Consider the following 21,482-nt stretch of genomic DNA (forward strand, 5'->3'; position numbering starts at 1 on the left):
TGCCTGCTGGAGGGCTCCATGCTGTCAAATCAAACCACCCCTGGGAAGTAATGAGTTCGCTGCAGAGGGAGGAAGCTGAGAGCGGCAGCGCAGTGGGGCCGATTCGCCAGTTCAGTGGCCACAGTGGAAAACATCAAAACTGTTTAACTGTTAATGCTGCTTTAGTTTCTTCACCTCCTTGGTGAGAACATGTACTCTTCTCCTCCCTGCCAGTCTGAGTGTGTGTCAATCCGGATGCTACAGAGCTAAGTAGAGCCGACTAGAAGCAACGCAGTATGAGAAAAGTGTGTCTCTACATGTCTGTGTATTAATGACACTATATGTGTGTGTGTCTGTGTGGGAACATAATGAAAGTAATTATAAGACCAAATGGTGGCGCGTGTGTACACATACACATTAGTCCTGATTGCCTTAATACTGACTGACAGGCACTAAGCAGCTTTTCGGTACCTTGTCCTTTAGTCTCCTCCTCAGCCGCTCCTTTGACGACTGCAGCAAGCTGATTTTGGGCTGCTCCGACTGGCCCTCGCTTGCCTTCCCACTTCCTGCTGGGTTGGGAGATTCCTTATTAGCTGTCAGATCAGGGAAAGCATATGTAATGGGTGTGGAGTCAGAAGTGGGTGATTCATTGGGACTCTTACGGCTGAAGTCTTGAGGCGGTCTGATCTGCTCGTCCCAGGGTTTTACATTCTCAGTCTCTTTGTCTTTGGTTGTTCTCGGGGGTACTCCTTTGTCGCCTGTGGCGTTTGTCTGTCCGTGCCCCTGACCTTTCTGATTGTGGTGCCAACGCCGGTTCTGGCTGTACCCGTGGTGCGGCGGTCCTCCCAGGCGCTGCCCATGTCCCCCTTGGTACTGGCGAGGTGGTCGGTCGGCGCTGTTGTTTCTGTTCTCCCCCTGTTCCGTGAAGTTCTGCTGCTGCTGTTGGTTCGGAGGCTGCTGTTGGGTTTGATCCCTCTGGTGCTGCGGTGACTGTTGCTGTATCTGCTGAGGCTGGTTCTTCCCTCCTCCTCCTCCACCTCCGCCGCCACCGCCGCCGCCGCCTCCTCCTCCCTGAGGCCGCTGCTGTCTCCTGGAATGAGAGCAGGTCTCGGTTAGCATGACGATGAAGCAACAGCAGCTGGCTCGCACCTTAAACTCCTCTGCTTTACTCTGACCACCTCGCTGTCACACTGGCACCATGACAACCTCACAACCTCCTCGCCACCTCAAACTCACTATAACTTCTTGTACTAGTGTAAAGATGGTCCATTTCTTCTCCTTATCCCTAACCAATGCTCTTATGAAAATATTACTGTCAGAACACAAAACAATCTATCATCTACTGACACGATATTTAAGCAGCTAAAACTTCAAAGGCCTGGTGCCTGCTTACATGTGGATGCACAGTGTGTCTGTGTTTTCCTGTCCTGCATGGCTCTGTGCTTTTGCTGCACTGGCTCTGGGCTTGACAAGCCGCTGACATATGGTCCAGGGGATTAGTCACCCTGGCACCGAGGAGGCAACCTATTATCTGCCTCGGCCTGTGAACTAGCACAAACTCAGCGAGCAGCAGCCAGCACACCTTTGTTCTGATTCAGTTGAGTCCATAACTGCTCTTTTTTTTTTTTACATCTTGACATTTTGCAGAGAGCTGTGGAAATGCTCGATTATGTGAACATACAGTAGGCTGCTTCAACTTTGCGGCTTTGCTGCGTAGGGATGGATACAAACATAAAAAAAAAAAACAGAACAAAAACATTAGCTTGTGACACACTGTGTAGATGACACATTCCTCCCATAACCATCATTAAACATTTTGTGCAACTAGTGCCACACAGTAACCTCCCTCAGTTTGGACGAGGATAACCTTTAGTTAGTCTGGCACATCAGTGATTCATCAGTGCATGGTTTGTCCATCCACCCCACAATCTGATACAGAGATGCTGTGATCCATTCATCTGGTCATTTTAGGCTCTTGTCGACATCACTCAGCTGTCCCAGTAGTTAACTGCACTTGTCCATCAATCAGCATGCAACAGCAGCAACATATGCTTCACTGTAGTTCACCACAGACTGCATTTCACCTGCTCAGCAACAGCAGATGTAAAGTGGCTCATCACCAAATTTGGTATGTGGTGGCTGACATATCATTTCAATAAAAACAAAAACATGAAGTGGTTCAGCCATGACAAAATAAAACCAACCAAATTTTGAATAATTGTATCCATAGCTGAGTTAGTATTTTAGATACATGTTTATGTTCAGGACATTCTGTGGCAATAGAAGCATCTGGTTATTATGTTGGTGTGGCATTAAGCAAATATAATCATGTTAGGTGTGTCTTTAAATGGACAGTTTGGATTGGACCACAAGAAACACAATGCCTGAAAAATAATAACTTTGTTCTGTTTGCACATGTACTGAATTCAGTGGCAATTCAGTGGGTGTCAGAACGGTACAAAATGCACCAGAGGTCCTTGCAGTTAAATCCAAGCTGTTCAAAAACTAGGCAAGTACTTGTACTATTAGAAAAGAAACAAGAAGACATAAAAGCCAAAAGGCTGCAGAACAAAAAAGACACAAACTGTTCCACCTTGTGAAAGAGAACTTCTCACAATGTGAAAGTTCTCTTTCAAAGGCCCAGCACACAAATCCTACCTCAGAAGTCAAGTTTTCAGACCTATTCATTTCACCCAAAATGGTTCAATACTAGGAAAACCTTGGAAATCACCTTAGAAATTTTTGAAGTTTCAAAGAAATCTAGCGCATTCATATGCACAAGTCAAACAAATGAAAAGTGACGAACTCGGTAGAAATTCACAGACTGCGGCGCTGCTGATACATAAATTGTTCTGTACCTACAAAGTAAAAGAAAGTGGTGGATAATAGACGAGACCTCTCTCTGAATTTGAGGTGAAAATAAGTAAGAGATGAATCAGTGCACAACTCCAGACACCAATTGATGTATCTGCCCTTCTGTATTGCACAAACGACTGAACACAGTCACAGAATGTATGTGCAATGTTAAAACTTATTGTCCTATGATAAATACCATCTTTGTGAAGATACAGCTGCTCTGATAAGTTTTGTCGCGTTATTGAGCTGCTTTATCCTTTAAAGGTTTGTCCTCTACACTTTATACAGACAAGAAACAAATGAAGACCCACTGTATGAAAATGTTCTGTGTTCTCAGTGATCCCATCTCAACCTAACATGTCACCTCTGAGACATTTTGGACGGCTGTTTTACACAGTAGCCTGGTTCAAGACCTCTGAATCGCCTATCTAACATTATAGCAAATTAATGTCTGTTTCAGTTTTGAACTGCTGGTTGGACAAAGTGAGACATTTGATTTGGATTTGGAATTGGATGTGGAAATTGTAATGGACATGTTCCATTGTTTCCTGATGTTTCATAGACCAAATGACATAAACCCTACTTACTTCTACATTTTTCCAATAAAAACAGTGCATTTCACTTCCAGCTAAAGCTCCATCTGGGATTATTTTAGTTATCGACTAAATAACTTTGGATCTTGGGCTGTAAAAGACAAAAAATCTAAGATACACTGAGCTCTAAGAAATTGTGAACATTACTTTGTTCAGACTTATTTTACAGCCTGGTGCCTGAGTAAATAATCAGCAGATTAATCAGTGATGAAAAGATTTGAAAGTTGAAGCCGTAGTTGGTTTTCCCTTCAACTGGCACCCATCTGTCTTGTGTGTATGTGTGTGTTTGCGATGCAGCAGAGTGTATTAATAGTCTTTTTTGTGTGCTTTCATTTGGTTTATGTCTCGCCTGGCCTCCCCGCTCCAGTCTCCTGGGGAGGTTGGGAGACAGTTCATCTTCTGACTCTCTTCTGCACCCAGCCACAGCCTGCCTCCAACACTTTGTAATGTTCTCGGCATCTTTCTAAGTCAGATCTGTGTCGCATCAAACAACTTGTTTAATAACACAGCTAATTTAAGCCCGATCCATAGCAGACAAAAAGTGGCTTTCCCTCCAAATATATCTCAAAGTCTAAATGAAGTTTGAGAAGAGAATAATGTGATTTGATGCAGGTTTCCATCCACTGCTGTTATGCAAATATCAGGGGTTGGAGACAAACAGCTGGTGTCACCAACTTTCCAGTCAAAGGCCGTAAAACCACTGCAGAAGAGGAAAATGTGTCAATCAAACTTCAAATGATGGAAACAAATGTAGAAATCGCTGCTATTTGTTATCTCTTCTTTGCATGTTAAGTCGTGATTCATAAGTGTCATGATTGATTAACCAAGCTTGTTTCCTTCGCAGACTGTTGCGTTTTGCATGCTTCAACACTTGACCAAGCAAAAAACTTTTCTTTTTAGTTTTTTTAGATTGAGATTTCTGCCATTTACACAGTTTTTGCTTTAATGAGAAAATTGAAAATATAACTACAGTGTCTCTTCTCTACAGTACACTTGTTAATAATCACATGACAGCTTATCGTGTTTTTTCCCTCCTCACCAAGCTCTTTGTATTAGCTTAACGTTGACTGACAGAAATAGTTTCAAAGAGATTTGATTTTATGTGCACTCTGTGCTGAGAGGGAGATTTCATAATCTTTTGCAAAGCTGTGGACTGCTCAGAGACGCCCTAAGAGTTGAGGAGTACAATGTCTCCCTCTCTGAAGCAGACACATTCACTCATCTGATGATTAATTTGATCTCTACAGTGGCTGTTACTTCAGGCTCAGCTCTAATAAGACCTTCCCCTGATCTACTGGTGATGCGGAGAGGTGAAAGTGAGACAGTAATAAAATGTTAATCATATTTAATGACTGTGAACTCTGCAGTAGCTTGAGTGTTGCTGGGATTGACCATATATCAGTCATATTAGTGCCAGGGAGATGTTTGCATTAAGGATAAATGATGGGGCCACTGATGAAATTTCATCTCACAATATCTTGTTACTTAAACACATCATCTCCAGCGTGATTAACTGTCTAATCAAATGAGAAAATACTTTTTTTTTTGGTTGAGATGATGAGTCCTGTTACATAAATTAGATTTCAATTAGTCTTTGATGTTGCCTGGTTCTTTTTATTTTCATTCTAACTACTTCTTATAATAGTTATTGAACTATTCAAGTATTTGATGGAAGAAAAAAAACAAACACAAGTGGAGCTCTTTATTCTTGTCTCATCATTTATCAGCTGACCTTTAGATGTCGATACTTTGCTAAGGAGAATAATCCCATGCAATTTACAGCCTGTCAAATATTTACAGTCTATTCACGTCCCAGTCTGTGCTCTGGTTTCGGGCTTCCACGTTGTTACTGACCTGGCTGAGACTTGCCGCTTTCCCCCGGGGCCAGTAGGCAGAAGTACGGTTAACTGGTCTCGGGTGAACTGATCAACCGCTCTACAGGCAGGAGAAGAGGGTATGCCACAATGCAAGTGATTGGAGGAATGGAGGAGGAGGGATAGATGAAGAGAGCAGTAAAGTAGCAGAACGAAAACGGCGGAGGAATTATTGGAGATTTCAGAGAAGGAACAGAAGATTATAGAAGATAACGGAGAAAAGAGCAGCGAAGCAAAGAGGGAAACAAAAAACAAAAAGAACTACAGGTTCATAACTATGTCATTCAAACAACATGCATACAAGAAGTAAGGAACACTATAGGAACTAAAACAAAAAGGTGAAATGATTGGGCAGACATGATCACGGGAGGAGGTGGGATGCTGATGATCGATCAGGGCTGTTGCTAGGTGTGCGTGCGTGTGGATGGAGAATTCATGGACCCATTGGTTGACCCAGACTAGAGAATCGATTGGCCCAGGGGGAAGAGAAGCCTGCAGGCCAGACGGTCAATAACTTCATACAGGCCACAACACACGGCTTTAATGGACTGTGGGGAGACGGGTTTTGACTGTCTGACGGAACATCTGCAACACTCTTTACACCGTTTTTCTTTTTTTTGTATACGTTTTAAGATTCAAAAAACCCAGAACTTGACTGAATGTGTGTGTGCATACATGACTGCATAAATACATTAGAGATTACAATCAATAACTTTGAGTCATCGCGCCCAGAAGATATGAGCAGGGAGAGGAAACTGTTCGTCGTAGGTGCAGAAAAACAAGCAGACCTGGGGCCAGATGTATAAACAGTGCATGTACACAAAAGCCATGCGCAAAACCATCTCTCACACATGAACTGCTATTTATTTAGAAAGACGAATGTGTGCTGCCAAATGCATGCGCCGCACACATACTTCATCTCACATGTACACAGTTTAACCAGCTGCGGGTGATATGATAAGGAAAAAGATTAAATATAAGACGAGAGGCATCGAAAAGTAAAAGTTGTTCAAGTTGCTCGCTAAGTTCACCCACTGTGTTATTGGATTTGCCGTCTTACCCAACAGTGCATTTCACTCAAAAGGTGCTTTTTTAGGCTAATGCAGCGCTAGCTCAGGTTGAGAACTGGCATTTGATTGATTCACTGTTTGCCCTTGTATTAAATATGGCATTGTGAGTCTTAAGAGTTTTAATGATATTGGTGCTGCTGATCAAATTCCTGGCATTGTGACATCCCTGTTTGAGAACGACTCTCCTTATCCACACACCGACTGACATTTTCTTGTGTTAATAATTAAATCCCCCATTATGAAGCGTTTTTGTCTGTTTCAGTCCGTGAAACAGACCCTGATCATTTCTTCCCGTTGTTTAATAAAGATGACTGAGGTAGATCCACCGATGATGGCCTCCTGGCACACGTGATGATGAATTTTGAACATATGAAAATGTGATGTGTTAATAACAGTTGCACCAGCTGTTCAGGTGCTACTGGAGACCCTTGCCTGACACGGTAGGTAAAACCGCACACTGCCATTATTGTTATTGGCAGGCCTAACCAATAGTGAAGAGGCAGAAGTTCTCATATGCAAGCAGATGATTAGGTGTGTTTTACATCCATTTCCAGCAAACTGTGGGAGTGGGAATAAAGGCTTGTGCATGTGTGCACAGTCCCACAGTGATTGAGGTTTATAACACAGAGCCATGTGCATGCACAGCTTCAGAAATCTCTATGCAAATGTCTGTCTCTGTGCATACACAAAGACCTGGACACACAGTGTTACGCGTCTGGCCCCTGCAGTTTACTTTCACTCGAGTGCATAAATGCATGCATGCACACACAGCAGACATCATCATCCTGATCACAGACTAGATAGTGAGCTGGTGCTCGGTGTGGTTAAACATTTCTGCAGTTTAAAACCCCTCTGTTCACCTCATCACTTTATAACCACACTGTCTAGCATCTCCACCAGGCAGAGAGCTGTAGTGGCTGCCTGGTGTTGAAATCATCTTTCTTCAATTGCAAGAACAAAGAAAATGACATGTTGTTGTGTAAAAAAAAAAAAAAAAAGTGCACCCTTTTCAGACCAAATAACACATACATGTGTAAAAGTTCCTCAATCATTTACAGCTTTTTTAGAGAGAGGGGAGAAAAAAAGAGACGATAAAGAGCATATTGGCTTCCTTTTTTTTTGCCCCTTTTCTGTTTTGGAGTAGAAAGCAGTAAGCAGCACATTCCAGTAAATCACAACTAATTTCAGCCCTGCTTGACGTGCCTACTAAAGTAGAAACACATGCACTACCTCCCCTTTCTTTTCCTTCCTGCCACAGCCAGCCTACACTTTTCCTTTACTCAATCTCGCTGTGTTTCTCTTTCTTGCGCTTCAACACAACCCTCAGCCCTCATGCTTTGCACATATAGGGTCAATATTTATCTCGGTATTTCATCATCTGCTTCCAACAAGTTTACATTTCCCTTTATTTTCTTCGCAGACACAAAATACGACGCGAAACTAAATAAACACGACTCAAACATTTTCTATGCGGTTTCCCCCTTTTGCGATGAATATTTACTGTATTGCCTCAGGCTACTGGTTGCGTTCTGTCACGGAGCCTGAACGCTGGAGAATATCGACATAAGAGGATTACCATGTTTGATAAACAAACATATGCAGTTAATGTGTTTGATGAGTAAACATGCAGAGCTTCATAAAGGACAGTATAGAGCGATGATGGCTGTGCAGGCTACAATAACCCGTTTTCTCACTTGGTCAGATTTGATTGCTATGTTCATCTCTTCACAGTGCATTCATGGTTTTTTTTCCTGTGTCTTTTCTATTGTCTATATAAGAATCTCTCTCTCTCTCTCTGTGACTTTATGCCCCGTCTGTCCGCCTTGTTTTCATGTGTATATGTACACTCACGGAGCACTTTACTACCAATACTCGTACACCTGCTTATTCATGCAGTTATCCAATCAGCCAATTATGTGGCAGCAGTGCGGTGCATAAAATCCTGCAGACACAGGACAGGAGCTTCAGTTCATGTTCACATTTCACATCAGAATGAGGAAGGAGGAGGGGGGGTATGTGACTCAATGACTTTGACCGTGGCATGGTTTCTGGTGCCAGACGGGCTGGTTTGAGTATTTCTGAAACTGCTGATCTCCTGAGATTTTCATGCACGGCAGTCTCTGGAGTTTTTACTCAGAATGGTCTAAGAAGAAAAAAAAAAAAAAAAGCCTAACCAGTGAGCTGTAGTTCTGTGGAAGGGAACGCCTTGTTGATGAGAGGTCAGAGGAGAATGGCCAGACTGGTTGGAGCTGACAGGAAGGCTACAGTAACTCAGATAACCACTCTTTACAACTGCGGTGAGCAGGGAAGCTTCTCAGAACGAGCGGCACGCCAAAACCTTGATGTGGATGAGCTACAACAGCGCAAGACCACATCGGGACTGAGTGGACACAGGTTCACCAAAACTGGACAAACATAGCCTGGTCCGCTGCCTCTTGATTTCTGCTGAGGCGGCGCGTGGTGGAGTCACAGTTTGGCCTCATGAATCAATAGACAGATTCTGATTGTATCAACAGCCCATGCTGCTTCTTATGTCCATATCTACTCAGATAATACACCATATAATGGTTAGTGAACACCCATGAAGATCTGAGGCCCTGCACAGCATTAGCATGGTAACTGTATTTAAGTGCTTGGTGAGTGTGTGTGTATGTTTTAATGATCTGCAAGATGGACCAAAATTTTCCACTTCTGTGAACAATAAACTTCTATTTTATCCTCCTGACTTCAGCTCGTCTGCTTTCCGTGTCTGTCTGCGTCTTCTTATCCTCTGCCTCATCCCTCCTTTTGATATTCTTCATGCTAAGCTTCACTCCGCTTACCCCATTGCTGCAGCGCAAATATATTTGGCCAGCCTCCGAGGTGTCTGTCTTTAGTGTGAGGAGACCGGAGGCTGAATTTAACACTGAAACATTACCAAGAGAGATGAATAGTAATACAAAAGCTAATGTGAGGCTCAGGTTATAGCCTGGCGGGACATCAGCCCAGAACAGCATGTGGTCACTGCTGAGGCAAGTTTGAGGTGTGGAAAAGATCATTAAGAGACATTTTCTGTCTAACTACATACATTCTCAGTCTAATTATATTGCATCTCTCTCTGTGCAACCTTGTGATAAGCATTTGCTATTTCAGAATACAGTCCTTAAATAAAAGCTGTAAAGTTAATGGGGAAAAAATGTGCATTGAAGCAGCGTGTGTGTGAGAAAACAAGATGATTTCTTGTTAATATTTCCAGTTTGCAAGTCAAATAGAGTGAAAACTAAGCAAAGTGCTGTAGGTCCAAGTTCATATTTTTGTTCTTTTCCTTCTGCCAGGCCTGTACTGCACCCATCGCACATAAACACAATAGCTCTGGACAGAACCAATTATTCTCTGTACTTAAAAACAAGGATGAATGTGCTTTTGTCCATTTCGTATAGCTGAAATTTCCTCTTTTTAACCACAAATACAACCCAAATATTTTCTCTTTGCCTGTCTCTTAGCAACTGAAGAACAGTTTTCCAGTGACATCAGAGTAGAGAGTGAGAGAAAGAGAGAGAGAGAGAGATTTTTTTTTTCTCTCTCTCTCTCTCTTAAGGGCCTGGTTTCAATGAAGTCAGACTTGGGTGAAATTAGATTTCAGAGTGTATACACTTAAGATGTGCCACTTCAAAATGTAGTGCCAGTGTGGCACAGTTCAGACTCTTGCTGCAGGAGAATAGAATATTAAATGTAAAAAAAAAATAAAACTGAAAAATAAAAACCTTGAACATCTCTTCAGTGTTTTTTCTTTTTCCTGTCTGCAGTGAAGTGTGGAGCCTGCATTCCTGTCTTGACATTGCTTTGGCCGGCGAGAGATGTTAAGGCTATGGGACTGGCTGCGCACTGACATCTGACATCAACACATAAAAAAACATTCCCGCTCACTGAGGTAGGGGTGTGTGTGTGTGTGCGTGTATATGTGTGTGTGTGTGTGTGTGTGTGTGTGTGTGTGTGTGCAGGCTTGCATGCGTCATTACCGTCGGTCATTCCTCCTGCGTCGGAAGAGCTTTTTGGTGTGTGCAATCTCAGCCTCATTAGGAAGGGGTGGGAAGACCTGTTAAAGACAAATCATAGAGTAAGAGACAGCCGCTGTCAAGACCGGCAATTTATATCACTATGGAAAGTATGCATAGAATTCTTCATCACTGCACAAGTGGAAGTACACTCAAACGTGCAAACTTTTCTCATGAAAGAACACATAAATTCCAGCCTTTTGCTTTAGGAAGATGTTTTGATAACCCCGCAGAGCTGGATGTTCTTGAGAAATCTTGGAACACCATCAAAAGTGACTTTTTAAAAAACATTTTTAACACCAGTCCTCTCACGCAAAGTCAAACATTTTAAATATCTACATGTACTGTATTATTTGTGAAAATATGCTACATCTGAGCTAAATAAAGTCATTGGTTGCATTGAGTGTGTTCAGTGTTGCTGAACACTTTCCCTCCTCACTGATCCTGCAACCTCACGTTGCTCAACAGGCTCCAGTGATGAGGACACCACACCCTGATATGTATTTGTGTTTATGTTGTGGTCTACGTCTCCTTAGCTGTGGAGACTTTCGGTAACAGAAGAGAACAACTTGACAGTTACGATCCTCATCTACTCCTTCATTCGGCCACTCCCCGCTCAGTAATGCACTGTGTAGTGAGCAGTAAATTGATATTTCTGACATTTACGAATCATCATCACGTTGCGTCATAATTGGCAGCGGTGGAGTTGCACAAAGGAACTTTTACACATCTATTAAATGCCGAGTGTTGCCCTGAGGGGTTGTTAGCAGAAAGTAGTGCACACATGCCATGGTGGCTATAAGGCGCACTAAATAAACATACAGAGTCTGAACATGTAATTAAAACGGCAATAGATTGAGTTGCTAACACACTTAGTTTCCTGGTTTAAATTGTAACATCTGTAGGTAAAGACAACAACAGTCGACAGGCTACACCGGTTATTTCTGCAACAGCTAAAATATAATAGCTAAATGCAATAAACAGTAAACAGGAGGAGGAGCAAAGAGAAGAATTTCAGTCTGAAGGACAGTGGCAGTGAAGAGGAAATAGAGAAAATTAGGAGATGTGGAGCAGGTACAGGTAACAGCGTCAGATGGGAGGAGGGTTAGCGATGGAGAGTTCAACATGTCTGTGTCAATATATAACGATGTCACAGCGAGAAGCCGATTTAATATAATCTGCTAGCTGGGTGCAGACATCTCTCTTTGCCTTGTGAAACATACTTCTTCCTGTTTAACTGTATGTTTCCCTAGCAACACAAGCGGTTGTTAAAATCTGCAGGATCAAAATAAGTTGACATCAATGAACAACAGGTATTTTTTAATTTTAATTCAACGACGTGTGGCATTTTGTTGGACAGCAGCGACTATGGGATGTTAAACTTTGTCTGGCATTGTCCTTCACCTGCACAGGAAGATAGGGATCATCCATTAAACATCAGCCCTGTCAATCAAACTGCACGTTTTCCCCCCCACTTCACCCAGCATCAGTGTGCCGTTACTATGGTTACAGGTGGCGAACGACTCGCGCTGTTGTGTACACATAGATTCTGTCACGGTTGATGATTTCCGTGACAGGACGGGTGCGTACATGTACCACCGTGCATGGGAGCGATGTTAGCAGTAGATACAGTGCATAATGTGACGAGTGGATGGAAGTGGAGAAGCGGGTGAGTCTTTGGAGAGCATCTACCTGCGTCATCTGCACAGCCAAAGTCGATGAGTGTCAATGTCAGTCATTGATCAGAGGCTGCGTGTGTGTGTGTGTGTGTGCTGTGCAGGAGACAATTGCAGGCTGATGCAATAAGCCCCAAATGTCCCCAAACTCTCAAAGCAATGCATTGTGCAAAGAGGTAGCCACAGTCTGGAAGAAGGAAGCTGAGCTGTTTATTATTTGAACAGTGTCATTCAGTTGTTCCTTTTTTGGTTTCTAGATAAAACAATAACAAAAAAAAAAGGAACCAAAGAGTTTTATCTCAGGTCTAGAGAGAAAGTTACAGAGACTGCTTTTTGAGCCGTTCTGTAGAGCTGCGATGGCATTTCCACTGCAATACAAACAAATAACATGTTTGCAGTAAGCTTTGTATTCGTCCGATTTGCTTTTATTCACAAAAGTACAGTACATTCAGACACCCAGAAACACGTACGGTAGATATTCAAATGAGTTTGAGAGAGAGAGAGAGGTTGATATCTGACACTGCCACTCTAACCTACTTCTCTCCTAGAGAGGCTGCTGCGGGATTGTTGGATTCTGATTAAATCCAGATGTCAGAGGCAAAAAAAAAAAGTGTGTGTGTTTGTGTGTGTCCAGGGGGGTAGACACTGCATTTGTGTGGCACATAGTGATATCAAGAAAAGAAAAAACACACATGAACTGTTAGTACAGAGCTTTACTCTGACCAGAGCGATTTAAAAGGTTTCACATATAAACCCAAAAGTATTAATGTCTCTTTTTTAAACCGGTCTTCAGCTTCTCGCCACAAGAAAACACTGACAGGGAGAAAAAGTAGGTGGAGAAAGAAACAGAGGAACTGTTGCATGTTTAGCTACTGTAGTTTTCCTCTAGGATATCATTAGCTGTAATTCTGCCTTCAAATGGTAACCAGATGACAGTGAACACACACACACACACACACACTACACACACAACACATATTTACTGAAACCCTTAAACTTTGTTGTTGTATTTTTCCATTGCTAGTTCAGATTGCATGTAAGAAAATCTCAGGTTTTTGCTGTAAATGAAAAAAGAAAAAGCCTCTTAAATCATGTGAATCTGTGTCCAGAGAACAAAAGTATTATTTTGGACAAGAGCCACGCTTTAGAGAAAAACCCCAGAGTGTGTGCACAGTTTATGATGCATCCAACAGAAACATAGAGGCAGGAAGCAGGAGATGTAGAAATGTCCCTGTGGCTGACAGGGAAAGCGCTGTGTGTGTGTGTCTCTCTCTGTGTTAATATGCTATCTGCAGGTAGCAGCCAGTGCGGGGTAGATCAAAGAGAGGCGTGTGCTGCCCTGGTCCCCAGACAGAAGACCTCTCACCTCGCGGCAGGCAGCGCAAGCCCTGTGGACGTGACAAGGATGGCGAGGGAGGGAGGGAGGGAGGGAGGCTATGTATGTGAAGGAGTCACAGAGAGAAGATTGTTTATATTAATATGTTTATAGGACAAATGCTGCAAAGAGCTACTAATGTGGAGTGGATATAGAAAAGGTTTATTGTTGGTATCATTTTCTCAAGGAGCTTTTGCATTTTTTTATCCAGCAAAATCAATAAAATTATAAGTAAATGAAAAGGGAAAGAGGAAATGAGGTCTGTTCAATAAACACAAAGGGCTAGTATGAATGTGTTGCCACAGGTACAGATGAAATATGTGACATATACATAAAGTGGGAGCCAGGAGTTCCAGGTTTAGTGAAAGACCCATAATAATCCACGAGAAAGCAAAATACTGCTCAGTCGTAAACAACACTGTAACATAGAAGGAACAAGGAAGCCAGAAATTGATCAGAGCTACAATCTCAAGGTAAACGTTGAACTACACTATTCACACTGCTGACTTCTCTGCCATCAATGCCTGCTGCTGGCAAGGGATTTGATTGGCCAGCACTTGGAGGGTTTCTGGAGGTAAGACCAAAGAGGAGATGACTGCAGCAGTGGTTGAAGAGCAAAGCGAGCGTATGAAAGTCGTAGGAGCGGGAATCAAAGGGGGGGGGGGGGGTGTGTGTGTACAGTAGACATTTTGTGATGAGGAAAGACAGTTTTGACAGAGTGAGTGATGTGAGGTTTTGAAGGAGAAGAACAGAATCAACATGCAAGAGAGAAAAAAAATGACAGAAACTGTCAACGCAGAAGGAGAAGTTTTGCGTGTGTTGTTGAGGGATCTGAAATCAATGCTGATGACTTCAGACTTGTGACGGTTAATTTGGGAGAAAAAGCTGAGCTTCATCTGGGCTTTTATATCCTCAAGGCAGCTCACAATAGAGGAGGAGACGGTGACAGTGGTAAATCCTCTCTAGCTAGTTAGCGGATTCTTTCTAATTTGAAGTCGGGGTTTCAATCAAAAGCATGAATCATTTGTTTTAATCAAAGCCTGCGGAGCATGGCTACAAATTCTCATCCCTGCTGTAAAATATTCTAGTCTCTTTTACAAGGTTTTGTCTGTCAAACAGGTTAAAAGGCCTTTTTCTAAGTTTTTCTCCGCTGCTGAACCACAGGCCGGTGTTGCAATTATTAAACAAGAGGTTACAATGTCTTGGGGGAATTTTGGAGGCTACCATCACAAAGAAATGGGATGGGCTAATTTAAGTATATAAAAAAAATAAGTGGTAACATTGGCGTTTCTTTCCACTGCTGGAGGCAGCTCTTGGCAAGTAAAGGAACAAATTTTGATCCTGAACTCGCAGATAAATAAAAGGAGGTGAACGCTGGCTATGCTCCAAGCTCAAAATTTACAAATAACTTATCAAAATTATTGTATAACACGGGCGTCACACTCAACTATTGCAGGCTCCGACAAGCGTTTCAGTTGTCACATACTGTGCCAACAGCCTAGAGCTCACCCACCAGCCGAAAAATCAAATGAGTTTGCTGTCAAGTTCAGATTTAATGACCCCCCCCGATTGACTCGTTCATTTATGTGTGTTTGTGTGTTGCATTATGCTGCTTGGGTGTACGTGTCTGCCTTGGGAGGAGGTCGACAAACTCCGCAGCATTCCACGGGGGAATCGCAGGTCAGTGGGAGAGGCTACCTGAGATGTTCACAGAGAGGAAGTATTCGTTTTACACAACTTAGCAACGCAGCTCCTGAGAACAAACAAAACCCTTCTCTGAGAGGAGTGGGTCGTTTTGATTTTAAAAGAATCTCCTCGACTCTGAAACAGAAAAAAAAAGGATCTAAAAAAGGGGCTTCAGTTTTCCGAAGGGTTTGCCAAAAGGGTCGCGGACCTGGGTCGGACACCATTGTTGATCCATTCATAACAATGACGCTGCTTTAGTGCGGTGGGGGGGGGGGGGGTATAAGTAACAAGGAAGGAAAGTAAGGAAATGATAAAAGCGACTAGGGATGGAAATGTGAAGAATAGAAACTGAGAATAACGATTATAGGACTTTCTCTGCAATAGCATAGAAACTGAAGTGCATGTCTTCCTGTCCCCTCTGGTGTATAACAATCCTGGTATGATGCTCATTCAGTCAGTCCATTGTTTCTCGCCGCTTATTTATGTTGCAAAGGGCCGTCAGCCAAAGGCAATAAATTTAAAAACTGCCCCAGGGGTGGCATTACAGGACAGGTTGTTGAGAGCAGAGGTGAGAGCGAGAGCGAGTGTGACAACAAGAGAGACTGTAAATACAAGATAGCACATAAAAGATGAGAGAGGGACGCCAAGACGCATACGATGAAATCATTTTGACGTTTTACCCACACATCAAGCCTGCCTCTCTGTGTCTATATGGAAATTACATTTAGCTATTCTGCTTTATGTGTTGGTGAGTTGGAGCTTTCTAACTGCGATAAAATGTCTTTCATGTATTATTACACACAATTTTATGCAACTGTAAAATTTACTGTAACTGTTCTATATAACAACTTAAATCTGCATCAAGAGAAAACATTAAACCTCTAGTGTTTTTAACAGTGAGAGGGGGAGACACTTTAATGTCCTAAAGGAGCAGCACTGACATACAGTATCATCATCTTTCAAGCTGACACGGTGAACCTCAGTCACAGGGCAACGTTATCATACATTTGGAGTAGTGTTTCCGTCCACCCTGCAAATATAAGTCCTGCATTCTCTGTCTTTTATCTCTTTTGGTCTCCGACAGCTCCTCGGGGGCTGAGGGGAAAAAAAAAATCTATTCACCAGCCAGTCTTTTACTGTCTGGTGCATTCGCACCCTGAGAATTAAAGAGAGACAGGAAATGCTACATCATTTGAAATAGGTACCGGCACGCGGCTGTCATGATCCTGGATATGCGGCGTTGAGCTGGCTCGTGTTAGAAATCAAGTTAACATTTGGGACTTTTCAAATTGTTTTTCTGTAAAATCCCTGTAGTAAAGGATTTACCCCATGTTTCGTGATCCCCGCTCCAGGCCTTTCATGTAACTTACTCTGCAGCTGATGCCTGCCAGCAGCACAGAAAGAGGAGACTTAGAGCTGCCACAGTCAGGTATAGCGGGTGATCAGTGATAAGAGGCAAAGATGTGAGGTCCTGACATCCATGTCTCATTTAATAAGTGATCTGAGGCCGGGGCCACGGCTGAGCACAGACAGATAGACAGGTACATCAAAGAACTCGGGGGTCTAGCTACAGGAGGAGATGGAGCCATTGTGGGATCAAAGTGTCAGAGAAAAAAGAGGAAAAAAAAAAACCTTAATTACCCAATAGAAGTGTAATCAGGCGACAACCAGGTTCCACGTGCTCATAGCTCTGTTCTTGCCATCTCTCAATGATTAAAAAAAAATGGAGGGACTTCAATCATATGTCCCCTTTTGTTATGTTCCACTGACAGTCACCTGATCCTCTCTGCAGGACCCTCTTTGTGTTTGCATGTGTGGTCTGGTTTGCGTTGTATTTGTGAAAAGCGACTGTTTAATGACCCAGATTCTTGTGGAGACATTTTAGTTGCTGCTTACAAGAGAAACAAGCTGATTTTACTACCACTGGTATATTACAGACATAAATTGACAGTGTGGGCAGCAGTCACAGGTGACTAACCCATCACAAACCGAGGCTGGGAGTAAAAAATGAATTTAATTATAGCACAGGCTGGAGGTTACCGAGTTTCTTGGGATTTAATAAACCCATAATATGACAAGTACATAAACTAATTCAATAATTAAAGAGGGGAAAAAGAGGGGCGTTGAATTAGTTCCCCTTCTTTTTGACCTTTTTTTTTGCATGGCACATTTCATGAATGGAATAAATACAGTGAAGCTGTCGCTCTATACCTGTTTACAAACTCTGGATGATAAATATAACAGAACCACTCAATCATGAGCTATAAATGAATATCTCCGAGGGGTTGGTCGCAAATTTCCCATGGTACCCTGCTTCCATGCATGTACTCAGGCCTCCAGTGTGTCTCCCATGCTTGAGCCCAGAGCATAATAGTGAGCAGTGGTCATTACGCCAGTATGTGTGCAGTTGATAGAGTGGAGGAGCCAAGTAGCAGTAGGACCAGGGACAATAGCAGGAAGAGACCACAGGGAGGGGGCTGCCGGTCACCATGACCCCCTGGATATTGTTCTGCTGCCCACCAACGTTTTTGAAGGATGGAGGGGAGGAGTGAAGGACGACATGAGGAGAAGAGGGAGGAGGAGGACGCGGCGTAATGATGGTGGTCAGAAGAGGAGAGGAAAAAGGAAACAGCAAATAGGAAGAAGCGAAGGGAGACGAGGCTAAAACGATGTTAGTAAAGACATGAAGGAGACGGACGATGACTGTGTTTGAGAGGAGAGCAGAAACATACAGGGACGGTAAATGTGTGTGTGAGTAAACACTGTGAGTGGAATGCAGGTCTCAGGCAAACTGACAGCTGACAGACCACCAGAAAAGCCCCCTCCCCGCCCCCCCCACTCAGTGTCCCTTCTCAACCCGAGTCCTGCTCTGCGGCACGTACACTTCCAGACGAGCGGGGCCGACCAGTCTGTAATATCTCAGCTCCAGGCTCCTGCTTTGTTCCCCTGTTGGACGGCTTTGTCCACACACCAGACCGGACCGGATGTCTCCTCAGTGACTCGCCGCTTTCTCACTCTCTCCCTGGTCTCACCCTCTCCTGCTGTTCCCTCTCTGGTGCCCGACATTCTCACAGAAGTCTGGTCAACATTATCTAATCAGCAGTTTGTACTGTATTATCATGAGTGGTCTGTCTTTAGGGGGGGGAAGTTTTAAGTGCAGGGCTGCAACTGAGGATTATTAATGATTCATTTTCAAAACATTATGCTATTCACTTTACAATAAAAAAAAGACAAAGGATATCTGCAAATATTCACGTTTGACAAATTGAAGTGAAAAATAAAAGGTTGAATTGTCAACAACAACAATTTCAACCTATTGTTGCAGTTTTAAAAAGAAAAGTAGAGAATTATATATTATATTTCTTATCATCATTAAATGCCTGGCATGTAGGTTTACTTGACGCTGTGACAGCACAGTGAATAATAGACATGTGTCTAAATTTAATCCAAACTAACACACATGTGGAATAGCTACCTAACTACCTGAGAATAATGTTGCTCCTTAAAACTCACTTTTACTTGCTGTTCTATTAAACCTAAATTTTTGAGTTATCTTTGATTTGTTGTGATGATTGATGTATGTATGAATGAATTATTCATTCATACAGCCCCCCATGAATATACTTGGGGGGAAAAAACATTAAGTGTAAAACAGACACAATAATAATGTATGTATACATTATTATTGTGTCTGTTTTACACTTAATGTTTTTTCCCCCCAAGTATATTCATTTCTATTGCTTTTCTTTAATTTTTCATTTTGTGTGAATCAGTTGGGGTACCGTACAAATAAATCTAATTATGGATTTTATTAGGTAATACTAATGGTATTCAATTTATTTATTTATTCTGGATGTGATACGCAGATTAAATATTTGCCCTGTGACCCCTGGATGCTTCAGTCATTACGACCCGACTCTGGACGTGAGGTCAGGGTTATTGTATGTGCAGGTTGACATTCCTGAGAGGCCAGCAGAGGTGCAGCAGCATCACAGGGTGAGAGGAGGAAGCCCATTCTTACCGAGCTGCTCGCACACCCACACACACAGACGAGATGTTTTCCGCATCCCAGGGCTATTTGTAAATCTATTCTGGCTCCTGGAAAGGGGAAGTGAGCGTCGGTAGGAAGTGGATGATGTAGTCCTGCCTTACAGTAGCTGGAGGCGATGACTGGGGGAAAAAGAGACGTGATATTGTTGCTTGGCTACGCTGATAATGATCGCACCGATGCCGAGTATTAATTTTTTATGATAAATAAATGCTATCTTCTTAGAAATCGTATGCATCTCTGTTATTTAGGTACAAGTACCATTATAACAGTGTCCATTGTTACTGATGTATCACCACTGTTAATATGGATGCATCAGTCAATAAATAACTATAAATAAGTAGCTGTGGAGGGGAGGTATTTTAATTAGTCCACGTAGTTAGGTAGCTAAGTCCTGTGGGTCTCAGCCCGGCGGTCAGATCCTTCCACACGGTCACAAGATAAATCTCAGCGGTTGTGGGATGATAAATCGGAGAGAGCATTCGTCCACTGCCACGAGCAAACAAGTGAGACGTGACGGCCGCCGGTCATGAGTTTCAACCAGGTTTCAACAGCAGCACATAAAAATCCCCCGCCACATCATATTGTTGTGGTTACAGTCAGGAGGATGGACAAGTACGTACAACTAAAGGGAAAGTGCCAGCCGAGAGGAGAGATCCTCTCAGACAATGCAGGGCAACTCTGAGCAATAAACCACATTACCAACATTTTCTAATGTAAAACTGACTGCAACTCACCCACACACAGCCAGTGAAATCATAATGACCACACTATATCCTCTTTTAGTGTGAGGAGTGATTTGCACATGATTTTGTTTACCACTAAGCGCTTCACTGTATAGAGCTCCAATATGATACTGATATTTTCCTGGAGTGTAATAAAGAAGAAAGAGTAGATTGGGAGTAGACATAAAGGGATGCCCATTTAGGGCTGTACAGAATAGTAATTTCACTGTTGAAGAAGTTGTTGATTGATTTCTTGATAGATCCATTAACCAACCTTCAGTAAAATGACAAAAAAAACAACACATTTTTTTGACTAAATTTCCATAATTATGTGTCAAAAACCAAAATAAACTAAATTTGGTACCATAAGACATTGCAAACTTTTCTTGAAAGATAGTGAAACATTTGATTGATTAAAAAAATTAAGTTTATGTGGATCAACAAACCAAGTAATCAACTGTTTCAGCTTCACTCCCTCTGAAAAGAGAAACAGTGGTTGATGATTTAAAGAAAAGTTCATGTCGTATCCATTTGATTCTGATCGCTTAACGATTAGTTCTGACATTTCTCCATACTCTGGTCAGCAAACCACTCTGCTTCATGTCAGTTTAAGTTCACAATGATTTTGTTTGGACTGTTTTATTCTACAGTTTGCTTTCTCTGAAACCACAGGCCAAGAGGGAAATGGAAACTTAAGATCTAGACCAGTTGTCTGAGGGGACATTCGAGACCAAAGATGGTCCTGTCATTACAATGAGAAACAACTGGACATCAGTGGGCTGCCTGGCATCACTGCTGAGTGATGCTAAGTAGAGACAGGAGGTGAAAGTGACACTGAGTGGGGACGGTGAAAGTCAGGAACAGCTCAGGAATGTGAAGGAGAGAAAGACAAAAAAAGGAAAAGAAAAAAAGATGGCACCACTCACTCCCCCGCACTGTGTATTTGACCTCACTGTGTCCCACTGCCAGCACACGTCCCATCCCTAGCACAGCAGACAGACACAGTTGACCCCATCTTTCTTTTGGCCCTAGCTGAATGAACGGAAAAGACAATGTTGCCTCACGGACTATGCAATGCGGAAGTCATCTCGGTAGTGCAACTGGGCCCCGTCATGGACGAAACTCTCCGAGAGGGGAAACGCGGCTCGGCTCAGAGGCCAAGAGGGGAAGGAAAGAGGAAGACACTGCAGCTAAAACACCATGAAAGATGGAAGACATCTTGGCTCAGAAAGCAGGGCAGGAAGAGAGAGGGGTGACATCGTGACCTACGGTGAACCCTCTCACCTCTATAAATCACAATCCGCCTCAGAGAACACAATGCTTATTACCTTGTACCGTGCAATGGTGTACACAACTGCAAAATTAATTTCACTTTGGTGGCAGATTCATCACATTCAGACACAGATGATGGCCCAAGTAGGAAACCGTAGGCCAACACGCCTTTTACACTGTAAAACATAAGCACGGAAAGGACATACTGTACTTGAACATTACCAAAGCACTCTGTACCTCCGATCCTTCAGCCACTTTTTTGTCTGTCTGACTGAACTAGCCAAAACAAGTGGG

At 42.8% G+C, this 21,482-nt stretch overlaps 1 protein-coding gene across 4 annotated transcripts in view; it reads right to left on the minus strand.

The window, feature by feature from the left end:
* Nucleotides 1-21,482, minus strand: part of ctif (CBP80/20-dependent translation initiation factor) — a 48,821-nt gene that overhangs the window by 11,830 nt on the left and 15,509 nt on the right. The window contains exons 8-11 of one of the 4 annotated variants that reach the window (XM_085793250.1): nucleotides 10,371-10,447; nucleotides 5,283-5,363; nucleotides 642-1,069; nucleotides 451-545 (exon numbers count right to left, since the gene is read on the minus strand). In XM_085793250.1, coding sequence (XP_085649376.1) covers nucleotides 451-545; nucleotides 642-1,069; nucleotides 5,283-5,363; nucleotides 10,371-10,447 — 681 coding nt within the window. Of the gene's footprint in view, nucleotides 1-450; nucleotides 1,070-5,282; nucleotides 5,364-10,370; nucleotides 10,448-21,482 lie in introns of all 4 variants that reach the window. The other 3 variants (XM_085793249.1, XM_085793251.1, XM_085793248.1) reach the window with 3 other exon arrangements.

Source organism: Trachurus japonicus, chromosome 12 (assembly GCF_045865225.1).
Source record: "Trachurus japonicus isolate A0001 chromosome 12, Traja_1.0".
Classification (NCBI taxonomy): Eukaryota; Metazoa; Chordata; class Actinopteri; order Carangiformes; family Carangidae; genus Trachurus; species Trachurus japonicus.